The sequence below is a fragment of the Ranitomeya variabilis genome, chromosome 5 (assembly GCF_051348905.1).
Source record: "Ranitomeya variabilis isolate aRanVar5 chromosome 5, aRanVar5.hap1, whole genome shotgun sequence".
Classification (NCBI taxonomy): domain Eukaryota; kingdom Metazoa; phylum Chordata; class Amphibia; order Anura; family Dendrobatidae; genus Ranitomeya; species Ranitomeya variabilis.
Window position 1 is genome coordinate 74,688,243 of NC_135236.1, and position 26,298 is coordinate 74,714,540.

Consider the following 26,298-nt stretch of genomic DNA (forward strand, 5'->3'; position numbering starts at 1 on the left):
GTATACTTTCATGACAATTTTGAAAACCCCCCCCAAAAAATAAAGACCCGGAGTCATATCTGAAACACCATTTATACATACACAAACAAACAAGGAAAAATATATATATGTCTTCATATATTAGTCAATGCATCTTGCCTGTGTGAGAATAGTCAATTATCTGCACATATATATATATAAAAAAAGATCTGCTGTATATAAAATATACTGCGGTTAAATATATACGTTTATGGAGCCAGATTGTGTCATCTCAGAACAGGCTATAGACCTCGCAAAAAGCAGAACGGTTATTTGGCTTCCACATCTGGAAAAAATATATCCTTTCATATATATATTTATTTTTGCAAACAAGGATAGCAGCAGAAAATATATGACCTTTAAATAGGTCACCGTCATTCTTTAAGTAAGGCGGGAAGGCTCAAAGAAGAGGTCTAATATTTAGGGGAGAAAAAAAAAAAATCAACTTTTTCCCCCCAGAAATAGCCCCACTCTTACACAAAGGATGTTACTGGTATTGCAGCCTGATTTGCTTGACTAGGTATGACGTGTAATACCAGGCAACACCTGTAAACATGAGTGGCGCTGATTTTGGAAGTTTACACTTCACGCTCCAATTATGGAAAATTCTTTTAAATATGTGTAATTAAAAGCTAAATAAAACATGGGCACAGCTTCATACTATCATGTAAAATACAAGGGCAAAAGTTGAGATGAACGATTATAAAAGTGTACGAAAAGTTAAGATTTATTCACACTGCGTATACACCCATACAGTAGCATAGGCTGTATGATATTCATAAAAAGTGGGAATAAAAAAAAACTTATTGACGGACATATTCATGATTAATGCCAAAAGGGAATTCTGCAGTGTGAATATTCAGATAACTGGGAAATAAAAATTGGGCGAGTTAAGACTATCTCCAAAACCTAAACTTAAAAAGGACCTGTCATCAGGTCAAAAGTTTGTGCTCATTTTATTCTTGCTGCTCCCTTGTGGGTTTTTTTTTGTAAATCCGACATGGTTCCAGAGAACCAGAGGTACCTTTTTATATAGTGTGACCAATATGCAAATTGTGCGGATATCATAAAGGGGGTGTGGCTCCCAGTGTAATTATGGAAAGCAGCCTAAAGGCACACCCCAGAGGATCCAGTTAGCAGTACCCACTGCGTAAATACCAAAAATAATAGCATTTTGGATGCAGTGAATAAAAACTCCCATACCAAGGGGAGCAGCAAAAATAATTTTTGAGCAAAAATGGACACTTTTGACAGGTCCTCTTTAAAGTAAAACATGGCTGCCATCTTCCAAAAACATCTCTGGTTGCAGCTCTTGTTCCCTTCAATGGAGTTGAGCTGCAATAGTCAACACAACTTGTAACCAGGGGACATGAGTTTTTTTTGGAAAAAAGCAGCCAATTTTTTTTATTTTTCTGAACTACCCAATTAAAGGGTTATGTGATGTCAAAATCCTATCTCCATGTGCCCTATTAGAGCATATAAACAGCATTGATCAATGTCCTCCACTCATGACAGAGTGACAAGTGTCTCTCACTCTGGAGGAAGAGGGAGCATGTCCATGTCTTACATGGTCAGCCATTCATTTCAATGGCTGCTATGTAATTACACATTTTCCATACAGTGGCTCCTGCAGGAAAAATAGAACGGACCTGGGACTGCTCTTTGGAAGACAACTACGTTAACAAGATTCCAAAACATTTTGTAGGTTCCTTTGGCCTACTTATAGTGGATCATGTCAGCCTAAAGGCCTACTTGGAGATGGTGTCCTGATCCACTCTAGAATATCCAACAGAAGGAATATTTTCTTGATAGAAGAGAAGTCAAGATTATATCTGAACTTCATGAGTGTCTTGGTGATGGTCCTTCATAAAAAAAAAAAAATCATAGGGTAGCTTATCAAGCCTAACTCTAGAAGGGAAAAAAAACTATGGCGCATAAAGATCTTACGACTAATGGAGGCCATGTGCCATTTGACCCGGGTTTGTGTAAAAGTACAAGCCAAGTTGTTAAAGTCTCTAGGTAAAGGGGTACGCCCCTTCTTAACTGCCCTTACCCAACACTCAACGCCAAAGCATTGGTACAGTCTGATTTCTTTAATGAAGTTCTTCAAAAAAGTTATAAAATCGCTTCTGTCAAGTAATTTAAACACCAGCCATGCTAGACAGGTGTCAAGATGGTAAGCAGTCTGAAACAATCACTGTTCCAGAGACCTAACAGAAGAGCTGTATCATAAACAACTGTACCAGAGCGGTTGGAGAAGAAATAAATCTCTCCCTATGGCTGACTGAACTAGGACAACCGAGTTTGGAGAAAAAAAAAATTCCTTTGTGCTTAATCAGCTGAGGAGAAGATTTATTTCTTCTGATGTCACAGCCCTTCTAATCGGCTCAGAGGTATGTGTGCTAACAATACAGTTTCTCTGTCAGTTGAGACACAGGTCTCCGAGAGCTGTGTTTTTTCAGACTGCACCCAACATCACACGTGACTAGGTTGGACTACTGTATGAATTACTTAACAGGCCATTTTATTACATTCTTGGGGAACCCCTTTAAGGGGAAAACAAAATGTTCTGTCAATATATTTAGGAGGTTGAACTGCATGGCTTATGTAAGCGTGTAGACATCTACTGTATGCCACCAATACTTGGATCAAACCTCATACAATCCCAGTAGCTACAGACAAATCCCATTCTGACCTTACAGATCTAAAAGCATACTTGCCAACTTCCCCATAACATCTGGGAAGCTACATGAGTAAGTTGCCAAACATGGCAAATCTTGTGGACATGGCCGAAACACCTCCTAGAAGGTAGCAGTTTGGAAAGGTTCCTTAAAAGAGGATCTGGGATGCTCAGATGAAGCCTTGGTGTTCATGCACATTCTGGGGACAGGAAAAGTGGGTCTGGTAAAAGGGACATGACCACGAAAAAAAAACCCCCAGAAAACTCCTGGACACATGTCCCTGAAAGTTGGCAAGTATATCTAAAAGTCATCCCCTTTCCGTCTCGTCTTGGATACAGCAGAGCCATAAATCAAATTGTACTTTGGACAACCTATTACTAGTCTCAGTACTGCCTAGTTCAGTCAAGGAGGTGGAGCCACGATAAGGAGGATCTTACCCACTGCTCCACCTTTTGACCAAATCTATAAGTATTGGATCTCTTTGAAGATCATATGTAGTTTTTTTGTTTTTTTAAGTTTATGATGTAAGGTATTTGATGACCCTTAAACTAAACTTCAAGACTTCTCTTTAAAGTTGTCTATTGGACCAGCCAATAGTGTATGATCATCCTCGTCAGCACAGTGCTTAATCCTACCCAATCCGCTTACGAAAAGCTTAGATGATGCATATTTGCATCAGTGAGGGTGAAAAGAGTATAGTGATAGCGGAATTTACATTAACCACTTGATTATCGATGGGTCCAAAAACAAGATTGCCGTGCATGTACTGTTAACGCCTCATGTAATAAGCAATTAGCAGGAGTCAGTTGGGGAGAATAGTTCTAGCAAGTCCCCAATAGCTTTGCAGATATACTGCATAGTAAAATTCTTTCTGCACAGGTTACTAATGCTGCTCCTAAGAGGCTTACGAAATCCTAGCTGCCATCAGCTCGTTAATAATTACTCCTCATAATAGGGGCTCCACAGTGGGACCACACAGTAAGTATACCTGGGTTATTGACAAGCACAGTGCCTGCAGCACCTATCATATTGATGCCAACATATGACAATGTTACAGCCTGGTACATGGGCAACACAGGTTTGGTACCAAAACAAGAAGAGTCCAGAGTAATTCAAGAAATATACACCAGGAATGTTCCTCAATCCAGGAGCACTCATTATACGCCATGTAGGAAGAAGGAAAATCCAAAGTCTTAGACAGGACTCATGCTGTTCAGGAGCCATTAGATGAGGAGTGGGCTAGGAAGGTCTTTGCGAGGAGATGGGAAAGACATTAGTCACTCTTTCCCATCTTGGCGATTAGCTCATCACAGATCTTTGTCAGTTCTTCGATCTCTTGGTTCTGGAAAAAAACAGATGAAAAAGTTCAGCCGGTGGGAGTCATATCACTTCCATTAAATGTTAGAAAAGACGACCCACCATAACTAATACACTTTTGGAGAAACTCTAGGGAAATGATAAATTAGACTACGAGGGGGTCATTTTACTGGGGATTAGAGTTAGTACAAACTGATAAGTAGGACCAGGATCATCGGTCTCCTCCGTAATCTGCGGTTGCTGTACAGGAGCCCTGAGAACCGCCTCTTAGCATCTGTGGCTCTTCTCTTGATTAGCCGGCATGGCACATCATCATGGAGCGATAACCATGCAATGCTTGGAGTTAGGAGGAGGCTCTCAGGGCTCCCGTCCAGCGACCACAAACTATTAACGTGGCCAGCGGACCTAGTCCTGCAAATTGATTCACATTGAATCTGGTGGGGATGTTAATACTTTCACTGTGGTACTTCAAGGACAACTTTTCTAGGTGCCAAACCAAATTAGCTGCATATTATTGGGCTGTAAAGGAGAAGTTGCCAAATGCTGCCCCTGACATCACTTGACAACACCTGACATCGTGCTCAAATGCTTTGACATCACTTCCTGCTCTGCAGCTATTGGCTGAAGTAGCACCTCACAGACGTCCTGCTCTGCTCGCCCCCTGATATTAATGGGAATGCTTGAAAATACAGAAGTATTTGCAAACTGTTCACACTTCATAAAAAGGCCAATGTCTCTAGAACTGTATGGTAGATAAAAAAAACAAAAACAAAAACCAAAGCCTTAATGTGTACATGGTACATAGATTCAGCACCTTCTGTTGCAGCGCTCTCTCCAGTGACTCCACTTTCATCTGTTCTTTCCTTAGTCCTGCTTGTAAAGCTGCACTCTCCGCACTGGCCTTGGTGCGAACCTGCGCAATCTCCTCATTGGCTCTGAAAAAAAAACCAAACAAGCAAAAGATTAATTAGTGATGTAAAACCTCGAAAGTGGACGGAAACCAAATCCACAGCAATTGGGACACTAAGTATTTCACAAAATTATCTAGCGCCCAAATATCAGAGACCTTTCCTCAGCGTAGGTTATTATAAGTGGCTGTCCAATGAAAATAAGTAATTACCTATCCACAGGATAGATTATTGATCAGTGGAAATCTGACTGCGGGGACCTGCACCGATCGGGAGGATGAGGAACTTTTATCCCTGTTTGAATGGAGCGGTCGGTTGGATGATTGACCGCCACACCATTTATTGCCCATGGAGCTGGCGAGCGCTGCACTCGCAGCTTTTTCTGGAGATTGAAAGCAGCGGTGGTCAAACATCTGACTTCCAGCTCTATTTTGTAGCAAGGATTAACATTTCCAGTTTTGCAGGTAATAAGTGCAGGTCTCAGGGGTTGTACCCACACTGATCAAGAAGTTGTCAGCTATCCACAGACGGGGATAATTTTTTTTTTTCCATTAGACATCCCCTTGGGATGCGAAGAAACCAAGCTGGGAAAATAAGCAACTAAGCTAAGTAACGTAAAAAATATTATGGATGTTTAGGAGTCAGGACTCAAGTATTAGTCTATTAGGTTCATGAGTTTTGGCTAATCAGGTTCACAGACATTACCATAATTGATGCTTGTGATATAATGTAGTTAGATGGTCTAAGGCTATTGTTGTAGCTACCTAATTTGCACAATTGTTGGATGGTGGCACAGAAATTTTTCCCACTGTTTGCGTTCCCTGGACATACAAGTAGTAGGGTCGTTTATAGATAGCAGTCGGTGACGGGGGGCGCCATATCGTACCATACCAGGGTGCTCCGCAGCTAGGAAGGGAATTTGTTTAGGGAAATTCTAGTACTCAACCCCTGTCCCCGTTTTGTCACCTCATTTTTTAATTTTCTATGTATAATGTATACCCGTTTTTAATTGAAGATTAATAAAAGGTATTTTTTTTATGGGTACAGAATCGGTTGTACAACCCCTTTCAATGTCAGATTGGGGTTGGTCCGAAACCATAAATGAACCTGGTCATCAGCCTTTGATAATAATGAGACTGCTGAAAATGAGACTGCTGATGTCTACAGAACAAGAGATGTCAGTCTACTATGAGGCGAGAGTGAAAACTACAAGAATTATGCTAGAAAACAGACCATTATATGAAAATGAGAAAAAAACATCAATTAAAAAAAATATATAACATAAAACTTGACAATCACGGTCCAATTTTGCTCCTCGAAGGCAAAGACTGCGAAGATTTTCAACATTTCTGATGATCTAAAAATGGTTAAAAATTCACAGAGCTTTTCCAACAGAGGAGGATCTTAAACCGAGAAGCTATAAAGCTGATCACAGGCTTTGTTAAGACATCTCACAGAACATGACCAGCTTTAGGCTATGTTCACAAGTGCGATACTGTCAGGGATAACAGGTTGGGGATCCCACCGCTGCCACCACTTAAAACAGGGCTGATCTTCGAATATTTATGGGATGTGGCTGGTCCTTAGAAAATTATGAGATCACTAACTTCCATTATATCTTCCCCTTGGAGGTCCCAGGCGAGAGATATTATGGTCATGTTTCCCATCACGATTTTATCCATCCATAGAGAGGATACATAGTGTACATATCATCATCCTCTGCCTGATATTAATTTGGAAGTGTGACCGTAGCCGCCCAGTGACTTAAGACAATGCGGTATGGAATAAAGGAGCTCACATCAGTCTGTTTGCACTTCTGTGCAGTTGGGAGCCAATGGCCATAACTCTGTCACCTCCCTTATTCTTAGGAAAGCTTGGGATGGAATTTGTGTCTGTGATGTATGTACAGTCACATTCCCATTTTTTTACCAGATCCTAATGGAAGGCAATGGAGGTCTGTTCTGGCTGACTTTATTTTAAAGACATTGACATTTTTTTCAAGATACTCTCAAAAGTAAAAATAATCAGTAAATAAATTGATCCTCTGTGTTTGTCAGTCTGCAGGATTTTTTTTGCATGTTTTTGAAACTTAAAAACTTTTATGCATTTTTTTTATATATATTTTGCAGGCACTTTACCTGCACATATATTGGTGGGTGTCCTTAAACCATCGCCAATTAATCAAGACAATAGAAAAGTGTGCAGCTCAGGTAGCAAGAGCGCACAGCTGTAGCCCGAATGTGCAAACAAAAAGGAGTGCGGATCCAGTAGAAAGCCAATGACTTTCTATTGTCGCCATTCTCTGCTCCGTGTGCATATTCGGGCAGGAGCAGTGCGCTCTTTCCACCTGAGGTGCACACTTGTCTAACATCTTCTCAGTAATCCGTGGGATTCTCAGGACCTGAACCCCCACAAAATGTACCAGCAAAAAAACAAAACAAACATAACTTTCCTCCCTATAGCCTTGTAAAACTTCCACCCAATTATCTTCTAAAAATATTTTAGAGGGCCAGCAGTAATCAGTAATAAACTAATCAAGATCTCCAGGACAAGTGTTGCTATATGTTAAGAGCTCCTGCTCAAAGAGAAGAAACCCCTCTGTGATGTCCATATTCCCTAATAGGACATATGAATAGGACTGTCTTGATGGAACATCTAAAATTAATGTAACTCACATATTATTTCTTCTTCTTTTATATGAGAGAGAAAAATGAGGGGGAGGCTCCATCTGCATGTAGGGGATGTGCCGGGTACATATAATACTCCACTCTCTTTTCTTTTGATAAGGTTTTAATAGCTGCTATGTACCTAATGTATATAATTTTATATTGCATGTACTTGTTACATAGGGAAAGTGTAGTACTGAAGTTTGGACACCAGAGGTGGCACAATAATGTGCATAGTCATGATCAGAGGGGTCAGCTGCAATTAAGACAGGGAGGACTTCCTGATTAGAGGGAGAAGGGCCAGGGTGCCCGGACCACCAACACGGGCTTAAGTGTCCAGGGATAAGAGCAGCGATCAAGCAACGTTTATTAAGAGAGAAGCCCAGCCATCCACAGCTTTGGGCCTGAATAGCAGTGGCCAGTACAACAGCAGGAAAGGAGAATAAAGACAGAAACAGTGACAGTACGGGGACACAGGTAGCTCCATGATGTGGCAGCTTATAGCTTGGGAAGATGCTCTCAGTACCGGGGTGAAACGGCTGCTGAGGGAACTCCCAGATTCAGTGAGCTTAGAACAGGAGTACCTTGGGTCACCATAAAGCACAGTACAGAAGGGCAGGTAGTTCGCCAAGTAGCAACTAGATTCAGAGACAGAAATTCTCTTGTTTGGGGTGAAACAGACTAAGGAAGGTCTAACTGTAGCAGAGCTGAATTGGGAGGACGCTGAGGAACCATGCGGCATGGGTGTGTGCGCTGTGTGACAGGAAGGAAAGTGCAGGGAAAGAAGAAGAGATGTGGACTGCGAAACCTGTTGTAAATGCTGTGAAGAATGTGGATGTGCTGCGCAAAGGAAACAGTAAAGTTGTTTACGGTATTTGAAAGTTGAACAGGACTGTGTATCAATATTTATAACACCGACTGATGGGAGCCTACAGCAAAGCAGAGGTGACCTTGACGGCGCAGAAAGCGGAGCCACAGGTATGCAAAGTGATGGACAAGGTGTGGCCAGGGCACAGATACATCGGGGTGCTCGGCCATGACTATGGCTCTTGTCTTGCCCCTTAAATGCAGAATCACACACAAGTTTGGGAGAAGAAATAGGCTTGACTGACCTTCGTGAAAGGTTCAGGAACGGCAGGTGGCAATTTAACATTATATACCTTTAAACATCTTGGGCAATTAGAAGTAATTTGTGCTGCGTGTTTCTTAATTGGACTGGTTTAAACTTTTTTAATTTGACTTCTATCTGCCAGACTCTGTAGAATAGTTGTAGGTGCGTGGGGGATTTATAGCCATTTGCCATCAGTTTGTGTACAGTATATGATCCAGTCATAATGAACCATATTGTCATGTAGAGGTGTGTTATATTTATGGCATCCAGAACGCTCTGGCACTTAATAGATAAACGACCTAGAGGATTATAGGATCACTCACTTGTTTAGTTTCTCCTCTGCGTGGACTTTCAGGGCCTGGTACCTCAGTTCTTCTTGCTTTACTCTCGCCAAGTAATCTTGTGCGCATTTCTTTAGAGCCTCTTCATTCTGGAATGGTAAGTTGGTGAATTAATGAGATTTGTTTTATAAATTAAAACGTTAAACGATGATATAACTCAGTTATTCAATAAGTCACCTTCTTGAAGCCTTCGAGGACACCCTTGAGATTCTCGTATCTCCTGAAGAGGTCAGACAGGGATCTTTCCACGGAGTTTAAGTCCGCCAGGGCTTGTTCCTTCTCTATGGTGACCTGTTGTAGACTCTTTTGAGAGGTCATCGTACTCCGCTGCTCATCTTCTACTCAAAAGATGTGCACATGACAGAACATTACATGGGAGAGAAGTATTTAAACAAGGATGTAAAGGGTGGGTGCCAAGAGAGGCCACTATAGAGAGTCTTTGAGGGACAAAGATGTACACCCATATGTCATGTATTTGGAGGCATTTGGTGGTCTTTGAAAACTGTACTTGCCAACACTCACAGAATATCTCGAATGCTCCCAGAAAAAATAAAAATAAAAATGGGGAGACCTCTGGGGTTCCCAAATATTAGCAAATCTCTTGGGTGCCACAGAGGCCACCCATAACTCAGTGCTTCTAGAAAATTTCTGGAGCCATGACATTCATTTTCACATTCGTTGGGCAGGGAATGGGGCATGGAGGATCTGTGAAATGGGTGTGGAGGGGCCATGACTTCTAAAAAGGGGCAGAGTTAAAATACTGAAGAGCTGCAAACCACCATTCTCCAAGATTAAAGACTAGAAAAATTGGCACGCAAACCCACAACCTCGCTTTCAAATCAGTAAAAAAAAAGTTGGAAAACTGATTGATTTTGGCACCAGATTTAACAAGAAGACAGTTTTTGGAGGCTATAGTGACAACTAATAAACCCATGAATTTTGTGGTTTATAATGAGAGTTAAAAAAAAGACCTGTCACCAGCGCAGCATTTTCAGTTGTTCCCTTGAGTACTTCACTTTCTCATTTTAAAATCCGCCATACGGTTCCAGTGATATGGGCCTTCTCATCTAGTGCTAATTTTTATGATCTTTACTAGGGGGGGGGGGTGTCTCAGGATCCTCTAGGGCGTGTATTTCTGGTTAAGCCACGCCCCCTTATAAATTCCATAAAAATTATCAAATAAAAAAGGTCCATATCTTTGAAACTGTGTGATGGATTTAAAAAACAAAAAAACTAAACCAAATTCTCAGGGGAGCTGAAAGAATAAAATAAGACCAAAAACTAAATCACTTGTGCCCTGGTGACAGGTCCTCTTCAAAGCCTACTTGTGGTGTTTAAGAACCATACATCTGCACATATTTGTTTGTTCTGTCTCATGGGCTTCATTACAGCCTCCTTTCAATATCTGAGGTCACTTCTAGGTGATGCAGCTAGGACCTCTTTTCATCACGGGTGTCATGGCTTCACCACCCATCTATAGGGAGCGATATTATATATGACTCACCAATCATCTGTGCAATAGTTTTCTCATATTCAGCAACAATTTTCCTGTAAAACAAAAAGGATACCAATGAGCATAATGTCGTCCATCACCGGTTGCATCCCATAATACATATAGACAAGAACAATACCTCATCTCCAGCACCTCCGCATGGCTCTGCTCATACTTCACCTGCCAGTCCTTGGCTTCAATCTCCTTCATAATGATCTTTAGACAGAGAGATAGGAGTATTATCACCATGTCAGGTGTATATTGGAATATACGACCATCATACACTAAGCAGCAATTCCACATATTTGTATCATAAAGATGGAGACGGTCAACCCAATAGTAAAATATAAAGGAAAAATTAAATTCAAAATGAACCGCTGATATCTACAGAGATCACACTGATGATGGATCAGTACATGGAGGGTCCTGGTTTAAGTGTGACATCAACATCTGCGTGGAATTGCTGTTTAGGTGCAGATATGGAATAAGTTATATCGATATGATCACGTATGGGTCCAATAAAATGCACATGATAAGCAGATGTCCACGAGCAACAGATATGAACGATGATCAATGGTCAAAACTAATACTACAGTTAATTGGTATTATAATGGTACAACAGAACTTTAGAGCGGCAGGAGAGCATATACAGGCTGTGGAGCACGTTCTGCTGCATGGAGGCCCGAAGGGAATGTGAGCCTGCCTTCTATGGGGTACCTGTATAGAGACCCCCCATACACAGACTAAAGATGGTCCAAAGACACCCATAACAGAGAACCATACTCCCTGACCGAGGACATTGGGCAGCTTTATTTCAAATGTCCAATCCTTTCGTTTTCCAAGAGAAGATGCTGTCAGAGGTGTCTGGTAGCCGCTTTCTCTGGCTCTACATTGTAAACACATGAACGCTCGACCCTACATGTGTCAGCAGAGATGGCCATCAACTAAATAAATCTTTGACATTATCGCATGTGTATGGCCAGCTTATGAGAAGAGAAGGCAAATGGAAAGAAGTACAAACCCTTGTACACGTTGGTTCAACCCACCGATTTTGGTGGGACGGGACACTCAGCTAATGTGTATCTCTCCCCCGACATATGATGTTCGGGGACTTAAGGATCAGGAAATTTTAATTAAATTGCCCAATACATTTCTGTCCTTCAAGAACACAAGTCATTACTCGATGACTTTGGCAGAGATTTATTTAGCTCCCCCCATAGATACATGAGCACTTGGCTGGGCTGAGTGTACATACGTATAGTCGGGATTGGTAGCGGTCCTCCACCAAATCTTACAGCTGGTCATACACAGTTGACACTCGAAGGCTCTCTCTTCAGATTCCCCCATACTCAAGATGTCAGCTCGACAGAATTCACTATAGCAGAACCAGACGATTGTATTCCAACTGCCTGATCCTTATGTCCCCCCGATATAATCCGATGGGGGACAGTCGCCATACACATTAGATGGCTAGTCGATCCATCAAAAATTGGCAGGTTCTGCAGACTTTTATCCAGTGTGTATGGAGGCTATAACACATGACATCAGGGATCAGACTACACAGGCTTTATTTGTAGTCTGTAACCATAGAGGAACATAAGTGTGTATAGGGGCTGGATACGCGAAACGGTAGATCTCGTTCCATTTTTTTTTTTTTAAGGCTGTGAGTTACAACTACACGCAACCACATAACACATGTACATCCCCAGCCTTAGCATGAAGCAAAAAAATAAAATAATGTGAAAGCGATCACAGGACTATGACACTACTATTTCTCCACCTCCCTACAGGATGGTGTGCTCACAAAAAAAGACACATTCTGGTCAATGAGGTCTCTATGGAATGATGACAGATGCGGATACAAGTAGTCCTAGATGGAAGTTACCTCCTCTCGGATGAGAGTAAGCACCGCAGCTCGGTCACTCAAGTAGAAGACATCCAAGGGATTTTGACTCCCTAAACTGAGCGAGCTGCTGCACTGAAGAGACAGAAAACCCTTGCTTCACTTCATCTGGTTATCAAGACTTTAAAAAGAGGGTTTCCCAGTTTTATGCACCCAAAGCTTCATTATTATATCATCAAACACTCTGCCATATATTTTGGATTTTAAGTCCTTGACATTTTCTAGATCCCTGCTTGCTATCAGTGCTGATAAAATGCGTTATCCTAGAGTCCAAACTATTGCCTAGACTGGAAGAAATGATGGTACATTCTCTGACCTGGGCCTGTAGGGATTTTTATCCTACAGATGTTATTAAAGGAGATGAGAAAAATAAAAAACAGGAAATATAAAATAAGAAAAAAAAAATCACTACTGTAAAGGAACAGGAGGAAATGTCCTGTATGTGTCACCGACGTGGCTGGTCTGAGTGATTTAAGTCCTGGAATTAAAAGCTCATGCAAAGATAGGTTGTTGAGAAGGTTTATATTGGGAACACATTTGGGTCCAGGATTTAGGAGAGACCAAAAGAGTCTGGGTGGGGAAGGATGCTCCCATACCTCCAGTCTGAACTTTGCTGGTCCTACAAAAGGCAGCTGAAGTGGCTCAGGTGTGTCTAATGTGTGGAAGCTGCAGTGTGTTCATTATTGCTCACCAAACAGAGAAGAAGTGCCTGGATAGCTGTACGGGTGAGGCCGTTGTGTATCTTTTGCCTACCCAGAGACGGGTGGTGTTAATTGTTTAAGCCGAGTAAAAGCTATTGTGCTTTCAAGTGATCTCGGTTCATGGTTTATGATGGATAAATAAACCCAAGACTGTTTTACACCAGAACCATGTACCGTTGCGTACCCAAAAAGCTTCAATCCCCACACTAGTCACCTGGTAAATCCACCACTGCTCTAGTGCCCCGCTCCGATCTTCCTGCAGTCCTCAGTATACTTCCCTATCAATGTGTCCACTGCAGCCAATCACTATCAGCAGTGATCTTGTGCTGCTTACGTCAGCATCAATGCTAAAGACAGTGATTGGCTGCAGTGGTTACATGGATAGACATCATATCATTATTGCGGCAGGGAGTAAACAGTGGCAAGCAAAGACCAAAAGAGCTGTTCGGTCAGAGCGGTGATGGATTTATCAATTGTCTTCTTTACAGCATTTTCTCCCTTTAGCCAGTTTTCAAATTTTCACTTGCAGTGTAAACATTTTCAAACTCTTACTTCTGTCCTCTTCACTTGCTGCAGTGTACCAGCCTGAGAATCCAGCTCTTTAGCTCACAGAGGACTGTCGACACTTGACAGATCACAGCAATTCCTCAGCACATTGACTTTAGGGTATAGGCTCATTTTGTTTTTATTCTTAAGTGTTGTCTGTTAAATGGCCATTGTGTGAGCATCCTCGTACACAATGCACGTATACCAGCTTATGTTCCGGCTCATTTCTTTGGTTTTGCTGTAGTTTCTTGCACTTTGTACAAACAATGGCATGACTCCACCTTTTGGGCTGGACATTTCATCTATATAGCTTCCCATGGTCAGGTGTATGCACAGTTGGGACTCAATCCGCCCCATCTACATGCTCATTTTGTTTTTCATCTTAGGTTTTGAATGTACGAGCCTGAGGATCCAGCGCTTTAGTACGCACAGCACAGGTTTGGACAAATCACAGCAATTTCTTAGCAAATTTACTTTCAGCAATCAGAGATCTGGAAAATGGAGATGAATCGGAAATGCAGATATAAAAACAAAAGCTTTTAAATTCTAAAATGATTTGATAAAAAATAAAAAAAATATTACAATGAGTTTGGCCCAATACATCTTATACTGCAGCAGGTTAGGTCTGCTGGGAGTTGTAGTTTTACATTATTTGTAGAACCGCAGGTTGGAGTCTACTAAAAATGGGAAGACAAAATTGTTTCAAATGAAAATATATATATTTATTATGCTACATGACAGCGACACTGAGATAAGCCACGTTCCCTAATGACCTTGAAGGGATCATCTTATTAAAATGTGTCCCTGACAATGCTGAGTCGTCTAATTTGTCCTAACCTGCAAGCAGAAGATGCATGATGCGAAACTGGCTCGTTGGCGCCCCTCGCTGGTACCCTATATGACTGACTATAACCCATGATGAGAAAATGTAATATATATACATATATATATATATATATATATATATATATATATATATATATATATATATATATATATATATATATATATATATATATATATATATATATATATATATATATATACATATATACATATATATATATATATATACATATACACATATATACACACACATATACATATATACACACACATATACATATACACACACATACATATACATATACACACACACACACATATATACACTATATACATATACTATATATATATATATATATATATATATACATATACATATATATATATATATATATATATATATATACACACATTATATATATATTGTTTTTACAAGTTGTCATTGGCTGATTTTTAGGGCATGTGGATTTTTTTTTCTAAACTTCAGCCTTCCTTACGTGACGTGGATTTGTAGAATATTTTTTACCTTAGCATGGCATCACAGAGGTATTCCCATCTCCATGATCCTATCCCAATATGTAGTAGGTGTAATAATAATAATATTAGCAAATACCTCCAATTAGAAGTGTAGTATAGTTCTTCTAATTCGCCAAGTCTCTTTCCTCATGTGCAGGCATTGCAGGACCTTAAGTATCCATGGTTACGACTACTAGCAACTAGCTATCACTATCAGTAGCCGTAACCATGGATACCTAAGATCCTGCAATGCCTGCACATGAGGAAAGACATAGCGAATCAGAAAAACTATACTACATTTCTAATTGGAAATATTTGCTAATATTATTACATCTACTACATATTGGGATAGGATTTTGGAGATGGGAATACCCCTTTAATTCTGCTTCAATATACTACTGCCACCTACTGTTAGATCATGGAATAACAGTACAATCTTGGAAAAATGAGAAGAGCATAGGACTGTCATGGAGGGAGGGGGTCGTTTTGATGGGAACCTCAATGAAAGTAGCAGTTCTCACTTTCTTGGGCACTGATGCGCACAATATGGCATAGTTGCCTGCTGATCTTACTGGGCCCTATGTTATGATTAATGTGTCAGGTGCAGGACCCACAGTGGTCAGCTGACAGCTTCTTTGCAGAGACGACACCTTTACGTGGGGGGCTTTCAGTTTAGGCAACTTCTGTTTTGCTAGCCCCACCCCTCCCCAACAACCTGATTGGGAGAAGTCAGGCGGCATTCCACAAAAATCATTAAACGAATCATGGATTATAAATGGGTTTTGTACTTTTAATAAACTATAACTGCTAATAATGCCGCTGCTATAAACCGCTGCAGTGATGAGAGTGTGGTGAGAGGACTGTCATGGCCTGGGGAATTGACAAGAACATTATGCAATGAAGACAGTGGGATAACAGGCCCCAGTCCTAATGTCCTCCGTGGCTAGGGGTATGATGGAGCTGACAAGCACCTGGAGAGATGCACATTTTAATTTTTTTAATGTCGCTCTGTCAGTAGAGTAGCTACCGGGGGCACAGGGTGCAGCCGCCCCGAGCTCAAAGGGGACAACCCGGATCTACTCTAAACTGTATTGGCATGAGCAGACATGATCTCCCTGCACTACTGCTCAGCCTCCATGATCTATAGACCAGATGTCGATTTAAGCCTGCGGTCTACAGAAAAAGAGGAAGACGCACAGGCAAGGTGGGGAGCAGGCAGCAAGATGACGTTGCTTCGCCCACACTTCTCCTGAGGATTCATGGTTAGGTGAGTATAACATGTTTTTATTCTAATAGTGCTCACGGGGGGTGGAGGAGACTACTGGGGCCCTGTATACAGTGTGTGTGGGGGGTGCGCTATTGGGGCCAAGTATACTGGAATACTGGGGGCCATAAATACAGTATGGGGGACTAGTGGGGGCCATGCATACATTGTGGGGGACTACTGGGGACCCTGTATACAATGTGTGGGTAGAGGTGTGCTAATGGGGCCATGCATATAGTGTGGGGAGTATACTGCTCTATTGGGGCCTGTAAATAGTGTGGGGGGCCATGTATACAATGTGGGACGACTACTGGGGGTCATCCATAAAATGACGAGGATTACTTTGGGCCATGCATACAGTGTGGGGAGACTACTGGGCAGCCAAGCATACAGTGTGAGGGGGCTACTGGAATACTTTGGGCCATGAATACAGTGTGGTGGACTACTGGGGGACCATGCATATGTAACACCCCAGGTAACTGGTTGTTACAGTGATGTTGCTTCCTTTCGGGGAGGGCAATGTCATGCTTGGAGGCAAGGAGGATTCCCTTTACCAGGTAACGCACCTACATGCAACACATTCTGAATCCAGGCCAGAAGAGGGAACTCTGAACCCGGATTCAGGGGAGCGTCCCTCAGATAGATATATTCTGGTCTGGAGGAGCAGTTAGTCTGTTGGAGGGAGATACGGAGAGAGAGCAGAGAGTGGAGCCGTGCAGCCAGGAGTGTGCTGCAGCTCCAGGAATGGAAGATAACTAGTGATGAGCGAGTGTACTCGTTGCTCGGGTGATCTCCGAGTATTTGTTAGTGTTCAGAGATTTAGTTTTCATCGCAGCAGCTGAATGATTTACAGCTACTACCCAGCCTGAGTACATGTGGGGGGGGGTTGCCTGGTTGCTATGGAATCCCCACATCAAGCTCGCTAGTAGCTGTAAATCTTTCAGCTGCAGTGATGAAAACTAAATCTCTGAGCAGTCAAATACTCGGAGGTCACCCGAGCGTGCTCTGGGAAAACCCAAGCAACTAGTATACTCACTCATCACTAAAGATAACCTGAAGGGTTGGAATGTTAGTGATAGTGAGCATCTGAGGAACGAAGCATAGGAGAAGGAAGGAGCTTAGAGGGGAACTGTGACCGGGCACCCTCTGAGCTGGAGCACAGGAACCGGGCACCGGGAGCCTGAGGTTGTGTTGAACTCCAGGTCACACAGCAGAACCGGAGGGCAAAAGGACTTTAAGTAATTTGTCTGCACGCACACCTGAAAGTGCAACAGTACATGAAGAGCCCAGGTCGTGATAGAGACCCTATAAAAAGGCTCGCACTGTCCATCACACGGGTAACTGTCCCAGGACAGGAGAGAGAGGACTTCGCCAGAAAACCACAGGCAGCAAAGACCTCGCATACGAGCGCGAGCAGGAAGGCTTACGGAACTCACCTGGGAGTGGGAGCCACTTTGCCTACAGGCCGGCCGGACCATATCACCACCTGATACTGGTACCCTGGACTGTGGTCTGCTACCACCAGTAAACCAGGTAAAGACGTTACAAACTTGTGTCCTCCATTTATTTGCCGGCATTCACCACCCTTGCCATACACCTTGGGAGCCCTGGGGACCCAGCTTCACCTGTGGGAAGCGTCACCATCTTTGCTGCAATAACATCACCCCAGAGGACCCCTTTTAAGCAGCGTCGGTCACCTCTGACAGAGAACCACAGGTGGCGTCAAGAACTTTAATTACTTTACCAATCCCTTTAAACACTTCCCCTTTTACTTGGGCGCCCAGGGCCACGGACCGGGTCTCAGCCACCGTGACCTCCCCTTTAATAACAACTGGACCCGTTACGAATGCCCCAAGGCCCTGGTGGGCGACTCCCATACAGTTTGGTGAGCCAAACATACAGTGTGGAGGGACTACTGGGGGCCAAACATACAGTGTGTGGGGGGCTACTGAGGGCTGTCATACAGAGTGGGCTTTTTGGTGCTGCCATACAGTGAGAGGGGGCTACTGTTATAGGGAGCTGTGGGCGCAACATGCTGTGTAAAGGGAAACGTTACATGCGTGGACTCGGGACATTAATGTTAAATGGGCACTTAAGCAGCATAATTGTTATAGAGAACTCAGAGTATTGTGCCTGTCAACTGGACACACAGAGGGCATTATTACTTTCTAGGGGCAAAATGTGGGCACTGTATTCTAGGGCATTTGCACAGGGCACTAACATTTTCTAGAGTGTAATTTTACCATCTAAAAGTGCGCAAAGGAGGCATTTTACTTTGTAAGAAGCTCAGTTGTGGGCATTATTATGTGGGGTACTAAGATGATCAGTAATAGGGACACATACAGCAGCAGCGGCTCAGTATTGGGGTATCAGGTGCAGTAATAGGGACACATACGGCAGCAGCGGCTCAGTATTGGGGTATCAGATGTAGTAAAAGGGACACATACGGCAGCAGCGGCTCAGTATTGGGGTATCAGGGGCAGTAATAGGGACACATACGGCAGCAGCGGCTCAGTATTGGGGTATCAGGGGCAGTAATAGGGACACATACGGCAGCAGCGGCTCAGTATTGGGGTATCAGCAGGATGAGGAGTTTGTGCAGGTTGGAGATAGATGAGGACGGGGCAGCAAATGTTAGAAGTGAAATGTCTTTGTTGTATTCTCTGCAGACGATTCCTGGCTGGAGAAGTTGTCGCGTCGGTCTGGGCCAGATGGAAAAGACGGGAAAAGTGAACGACTCCATCAGAAATAAAGTCCTCTGTAAGTAACCATCTATAACTGTGCTGTAATCTCTTATATGTACCGTAGGATTGGTATCTACTATTATATGGTCACCATATGGCGGTAATATCCATGTTGGTCTTTATATAGAGATTATTTTTAGTGCGGTCATCTGCGGAGGTTTCCTTATACCTATGATTAGGGTGTGCCACCATAGTTGTACACACGGTTACCTGATTAGGGGCCCACTCAGATGTTTCGCCCCCTCCTGAGATGAACCCATCGCTACGTCTCTGGGCCCTGTAATTGTTTGTATGTCATTGTCCAAGAGCAAGTGTGATATGTATGCAGCGCCCCAGAGTCCTGGTCGTTGCAGTACTGATGCTCCGCCGCTAAGGGGGGCTATGGTACGTCTGATGGCACTGAAGGAGTTCACCTGACCAGGTATCACAGACACCAATACACTTCACAGTCTGGCCTCCAGGGGGAGCTAAGGGTACTATGTATTAGGCCACTCCTCACAATCTGGTAAAACTGGGGGTTGGATAGGAAGTGAGAGAGAAAGCTGACTGGAAATCGAACAGGCAACATCCCGTGGCAGGGAGTGTTGCGGGGAGAGACTCAGGGGGGGTCCCTGTCAGGGGTGGGATCCTGACAGAGGCCTAGCGAACAGAGAACGTTACGGGACCGCGCCTGCACTAAATAGCGGCGGTGCCCTAAGAAAGGACAAGAAGCGAGGTTTATTGTGCTGAGTGAGAAACGAGATCAAAGCAACAAGGAGAATACCAGTAGGAGTCGTGCTGTAAGACGAGGCAACATCCTACTGAGGCGCACAACCGTTGGCCGGAACGCCGAGGAAGTATAGAGCTCCAGGCCTAACTTCAAACCTACGGCAGGACAGTCAGTTATAGGCGGGCTGTCTCACACAAATCACCTACGAAGACATAGGGGGCAACATTGGAGAAGGGCGACACTAGGGTCCAGGAAGAGCTTGGAGCCTACCCGTCATACGGGTGCGTCCTAGCCATATCATCTGGGGGACGAAGAAGAACATCATAATTGAGTTGTGAGGGAACACGAGAAACAGACACAACAGTTGTGGGGACTATCCCGTAAGCACAGCAGGGGAGGACCGCAACACACAAGCGCTAGAAGGAAGGCACAGATTTCCACCTGCAAAGGGAACTCTGGAGGTGCCATCGGACCGGCCGGACTTGCGCAGCCCGGTTAACCGTATTCCGGATTGAGGATCCTGAAGCCTTCAGTAAAGAGGTAAAGAGACTGCACCCTGGTGTCCTCGTTATTCACTGCGACCGGCACTTCACCGCACCATAACATCAGCACCATACCTCCACCTTCATTGTACGCCCCTCAGCAGGGTCACGGACCGGGTCTAGCCACCGTGACAATCCCAGAACAGAGACTCAGAGGCCCGGTACCGGGTACCCCTCGGCCCTGCGGCAGTGGGGGCGCTGCAAACTTGGCGTCACGAACAGGATCTACTTAAGCCTGAAGAATCAGGTCATGTGTGCCTTGGAATTGTGATTTATTGTGCTTGGACTGTGACTTATTGCAAAGACTGTGTATTGCCACTTGCCGCCAGAAGTTCCCGCCAAAACCGCCGCCATTACAGCGCTAAGGAGAGCGCAGGAGTAGAAGAAGGGCGTGGAAGTGGGCGTACACAAGCTGGAGAGCGCGAAAGACAATGGCCGCCCAGTCTAAATATTTCTGCACCCTGAGGACGTGTCCGTCAGCAGCCGAGATCCGCCTCCTGATTCTCAATGGAGGGCGGAGACAAAGGAAGCGAAACCGCCCACGAAGGAGAGAGCGGGAAAAGGACCAGGAAGAAGAAGTCAGCGACATGGAGGACGCCATGGCCAGCCACCCGGAGCGTGGGGTAGGAGCAGAGGACTCCCCCAGCTACCCGGAGGGGCACCGCAACCAGGCCTCCACTGCTGATATTGACTTCCTGCAGGCCGGAGTGGATGAGCTCAGCGACCAACTCCTGCGGACGCAGCTGAGCACTGAGGCCGGGTGGAAGAAGACCTTCATCGGGAGCCTCCCCAGACGTCTGTCGGCAGCCTCGTCTGGTCCGGAGCAAGAAAGAAGTTCCAGCGCTCCGAAGCCAGAAAGCAAGGCTCTGCCGGAAAGCGAGATGCTGCAAACGGAGATGACAATGCCGCAGCACAAGGCCTCGCAACCAGAGTTCCAGACCCCGGCGGAGACGGAGCAGACTGGCACCGGAGGGACCACGTCTGAAGCAGGTATGAAGAACGACCCTGCCTCGCCAGCAGAGGACCTGCTGATAGGCCCCGTCGCATTATCCCCTCTCCCTGGGACCTATAAACTCCAGCGCCTCACACCCTTGGATCAGGCCCCGGGTATGGAGCACTTCTTAAAGGCCCCGATCTCGCCGATCACCTTGCCGAGCGAAGTCTATGCGGAGCTACGGCCGCCAGAGCGAGAGTAAACCTCGATGCCATGGATATGTAAATAGTTAACTGTTTGTCTTCTTGCTGCTAGTACCCGTTTAGGGTTAACTCTTAAAGGGATCCCTTTGTTTACCCGGGATCCCTTCTTCTGCTTTTTGTTTTTGTTTCCCGTTTTATCATTGTTGAAAGAACTGCTGGATCATGAACACTGCATGATTACAAACTCCTTGTAAATAGTTTGCACCTTCTTAAAGGTGCCCTCTACTGGTTTTATAAAAGAAAGGACTCTTTGCGAAGAAACTGTTCCTGGAAGCAGTACCGGAGTCCTTGCTGCGTACGGACTTGCAGCTTGAGAAGTTGCACTACCTCATAGAGACTTGGTCCCCTCTTAAAGGGAACGTTCACCCATAGCACTTAAAGTGTAATGATGCCTTAAGAGAAATAGTGATAATGCTTACATGTAAAGTTATATGTAGAAAGCTAGTTAATTGTAAGAAATGCCTAATAATGTGTTAGAGAATGAGGACAGGAAGTGAACCCGTATGGGGTTAGTCGGTGAGTCCTCCTAGGAGCCATACTGAGATGGCTCAGTGATCCTGAACTAAGAGATGGATGATACGTTCTATACTGTGTATAGTAGCAGAAAGGCAGAAGGCCCGGGCGGAAAGGGGCGGTCCTGTAGCAGAATGAGAGGCAGTAGGCCTGGAGCAGATAGACAGGTGGTCCTGCAGATGTAAAGATGGAAAATGAAGAAAAAGTTGATTAGCCTTATAGCGTTCTATAAGAAGGTCTTTAGTGGATTCAGCGTGTACGTCCTTAAAGGCAATGTTAAATTATTGTTCAGAAATTTGCACTAAGTAGAATACCCGGTTGGGTAAGAAAAAGTTATTTATAGCATGTTATTTATAATATTTAACCATGTTTGTAACGTTCAAGTGTCCTCACCTCCCATAAAGGGAAGCTTTGTTCAAACTTACTTATTGTTATTGCATTTCAAAATTGTATGTCTTTTTGCTGACATGTATTGTTGTTTTCTTCCCAGTCCAGGAGTACTGGATTTAACCGGGGGGGGGGGGGGGGGAGTGCAGCGCCCCAGAGTCCTGGTCGTTGCAGTAGTGATGCTCCGCCGCTAAGGGGGCTGTGGTACGTCTGATGGCACTGAAGGAGTTCACCTGACCAGGTATCACAGACACCAATACACTTCACAGTCTGGCCTCCAGGGGGAGCTAAGGGTACTATGTATTAGGCCACTCCTCACAATCTGGTAAAACTGGGGGTTGGATAGGAAGTGAGAGAGAAAGCTGACTGGGAATCGAACAGGCAACATCCCGTGGCAGGGGGTGTTGCGGGGAGAGACTCAGGGGGGTCCCTGTCAGGGGTGGGATCCTGACAGAGGCCTAGCGAACAGAGAGAACGTTACGGGACCGCGCCTGCACAATATAGCGGCGGTACCCCAAGAAAGGACAAGAAGCGAGGTTTATTGTGCTGAGTGAGAAACGAGATCAAAGCAACAAGGAGAATACCAGTAGGAGTCGTGCTGTAAGACCGAGGCAACATCCTACTGAGGCGCACAACCGGTGGCCGGAACGCCGAGGAAGTATAGAGCTCCAGGCCTAACTTCAAACCTACGGCAGGACAGTCAGTTATAGGCGGGCTGTCTCACACAAATCACCTACGAAGACATAGGGGGCAACATTGGAGAAGGGCGACACTAGGAAGAGCTTCGAGCCTACCCGTCATACGGGTGCGTCCTAGCCATATCATCTGGGGGACGAAGAAGAACATCATAATTGAGTTGTGAGGGAACACGAGAAACAGAGTGGGGGCGTTGCATGTACATTACTCAGGCATCAGAAAATGGAGAGGAAACCAAAATGTATAGCAGAACGTGTTAGTTTTTCACTTTTCTGTAACATTTGTAACGCGCTTAACACTATGGAAAACTGGACCATCAGAAAATAGAAGGTGGGTTTCCGGGACACCAATATAGATGAGTGGAAGGGAATCTGACAGGTGGAATTCCCGCCTATCAGCCGATTTATGGGGCATGGACGTCTCAGCATATATCATGTCCTTTACATTGTTATACATATGGTAGGGACAGTGGCTGATACTACAGCCTAACACTAAGTAAATGGCACTGACTGTTCAGCTGTAAATATTGAATTGGGTTCACACTACCAGGACTGAAGGACTTGTGGTAATCTAAGTTCTGCAATCTCCCCCCCTCATGGAAGACTATAAAATATCACATCTTGCCCCTGTAATACTTTTTCTTGCCCCAAGCAGTTTTTTTTGTCACTGCTCTATCCCTCGTGAACAGCCATCTAAAAAATAAATGCTGAAAATAAGCTCATTGCAGCACAAACCACTCACACTATTGTGCCATGTTCACAATAGAACGCAGCCTACAAATCCACTTACATACATTATCGTGTCATAATTACAATAGAACACAGCCTTTAAATCCACTACACACACTATTTTGCCCATAATCTTAATGGAATACAGCCTATAAATCCATGTACACACACTATTGCGCCTTTATCACAATAGAGCAAATTCTATAAATCCACAAAAACATTATTTTGCCTTGATCAGAATAGAACACAGCCTATAAATCCACATAGACATGCTAGTGTGCCATCATCAAAATAGAACTCCGCTTCTTTCACCGCTGCCACACTTCTTCTGTCCCAGTCGCCCCACATCGTCAGTCCTCAGTATCAGACAGCTTCTGTCCTTGCCGACTCATTCACAAACTAGACTCCATCATGGAGCAGCGATAAAAGCAGAGCAAGTGACCCCAACACGGCCACACAGCCTTCGTCACCATTCTAAAATGTATCGCCATCAGGGGCGCTACTGCTGTCACTCACCCTGCTTACATCGCCGCCCCCTGATAAACATCTTGTTTCAGTGAAAGAGGCGGTGAGCAAAAATCAGCTGTGACAGAGGCTGTGTGGTGGCAGGAACACAAACTGTAGTAACTTCTTCCTGCCCTCATCACCACAATTGATTCCGGACGTCATCAGGGGCGACGGTGACAGGAGCTGTGATAAGGGAACGCAGAGCCTCCTGCTGATGACGTCCTGTTTGGGGGGGGGGGGGGGTTATAAATGCTGCAGAGAAGTGACTGCAGGACCATCCTCCTGTGACATCCTGCTCAAGACTCCCCTCAAACAAAATGTCACATGAAGTTAAAATAACAAACAGATGAGGCAAATTACAAAGCTGGTTAGAGCTTAAAAAATAGATATTTATAAAAGAGCATTATATGTATCAGACAACTCTTTTTTAAAAGGTAACTCATCAGAACATGGACAATCTATTTAATAAGTAAATCAATTGCAATCCTATGTATCCACTAGAGGGCAGTGTCAAACACGTTAATTTCTCAACGTTCTGTCCTTAGACCTCTCTAAGTTTTAAAGAAACTATAGTCTCCAGAAGTCAATATGAGAATAGCTATGCGTAAATCAACAAGGAAGTCATTGGACAAGGTCTTCGATCGGGGAACATTTCACTGGCAACAAAGACACGGCTCGTACATAGTCTGTTTTTTTCTGTAGTAACATATGGATGCGAAACCTGGACGATAAACAAACAAGACAGAAGAATCGACACCTTCGAAATGTGGTGCTGGAGAAGGATGATATCAATACCATGGATGGCAAGAAGAGTAAACAAATCAATCTTGGAACCTGTCAATTCAGACATGTCACTTTAAGCAAGGATCACCAAGCTACGACTTGCCTACTTTGCACACATCATACGAAGAGAGCAATCACTGGAGAAGGACATCATGGTCGGAAGAATAGAAGGAACAAGGAGAAGAGGTAGACCAGCAACCCGATGACTTGATACTATCAAGATAACGGTGGAGAAGACCCTGGTGGACCTATCTAGGCTTTGACTAGATTGATCTTACTACACATCGCTCATCCATCAAGTTGACATGGTTTGAGATCAAGCAAAAAAAACAGTTAAATAATAATAGAAATATTAGTAATAAAAATAAACAAATCTAGTAAATAGAGGACATCTAAAAGATTGTGTCTAATAAGAAAAGTGTGCATAAAAGTCAGGAGGGTCCAGGACTCGAATTAGGACTATATTTCATAGTTGCTTCTTCATTTTACTAGGAACTATGTAATACTATCAGTAATGACTGGCTGATTATGTGTCAGGAGGGTGACCCAGAATGGTCAGCTGATAGGGAGACCCCTTCCTTCCAGAGACAACACCTTTATGGGGGTGGTATGGGCGGCTATTTGGTTCTGACAAGTTCGATTGCTTTGCTAGCTCATCCAACAACCTGATTGATGTCCCAAGAGTAATAATTGGCGCTGACAGAATTAGGATGGTTGCACAATAGTGTGTGGATTCATAGGCTGTGTTCGATCATGATCATAGCACAACAGTGTGTGGATGTGGATTTATAGGCTGTGTTCTATTATGATCATAGCACAATAGTGTGTATGTGGATTCATAGGCTGTGTTCTATTATGATGATTGCACAATAGTGTGTGTATGTGGATTTATAGGCTGTGTTCTATTATGATCATAGCACAATAGTGTGTGTATGTGGATTCATAGGCTGTTCTATTATGATGATTGCACAATAGTGTGTGTATGTGGATTTATAGGCTGTGTTCTATTATGATCATAGCACAATAGTGTGTGTATGTGGATTCATAGGCTGTGTTCTATTATGATGATTGCACAATAGTGTGTGTATGTGGATTTATAGGCTGTGTTCTATTATGATCATAGCACAATAGTGTGTGTATGTGGATTCATAGGCTGTGTTCTATTATGATGATTGCACAATA

At 43.9% G+C, this 26,298-nt stretch overlaps 1 protein-coding gene across 10 annotated transcripts in view; it reads right to left on the reverse strand.

The window, feature by feature from the left end:
• Positions 1 to 53: 53 nt before the first annotated feature.
• TACC1 (transforming acidic coiled-coil containing protein 1) overlaps positions 54 to 26,298 on the reverse strand; it is a 110,155-nt gene continuing 83,910 nt past the window's right edge. For 5 of the 10 annotated variants that reach the window (XM_077262273.1, XM_077262270.1, XM_077262269.1 and 2 more), the window contains 7 exons: positions 12,420 to 12,512; positions 10,674 to 10,750; positions 10,547 to 10,590; positions 9,220 to 9,380; positions 9,025 to 9,131; positions 4,831 to 4,951; positions 54 to 4,041 (listed from right to left, as the gene is read on the reverse strand). In XM_077262273.1, the coding sequence (XP_077118388.1) occupies positions 3,973 to 4,041; positions 4,831 to 4,951; positions 9,025 to 9,131; positions 9,220 to 9,380; positions 10,547 to 10,590; positions 10,674 to 10,750; positions 12,420 to 12,512 (672 nt within the window). In that variant the 3' untranslated portion in view covers positions 54 to 3,972. The remainder of the gene's footprint in view (positions 4,042 to 4,830; positions 4,952 to 9,024; positions 9,132 to 9,219; positions 9,381 to 10,546; positions 10,591 to 10,673; positions 10,751 to 12,419; positions 12,513 to 26,298) is intronic. The other 5 variants (XM_077262278.1, XM_077262276.1, XM_077262275.1 and 2 more) reach the window with 1 other exon arrangement.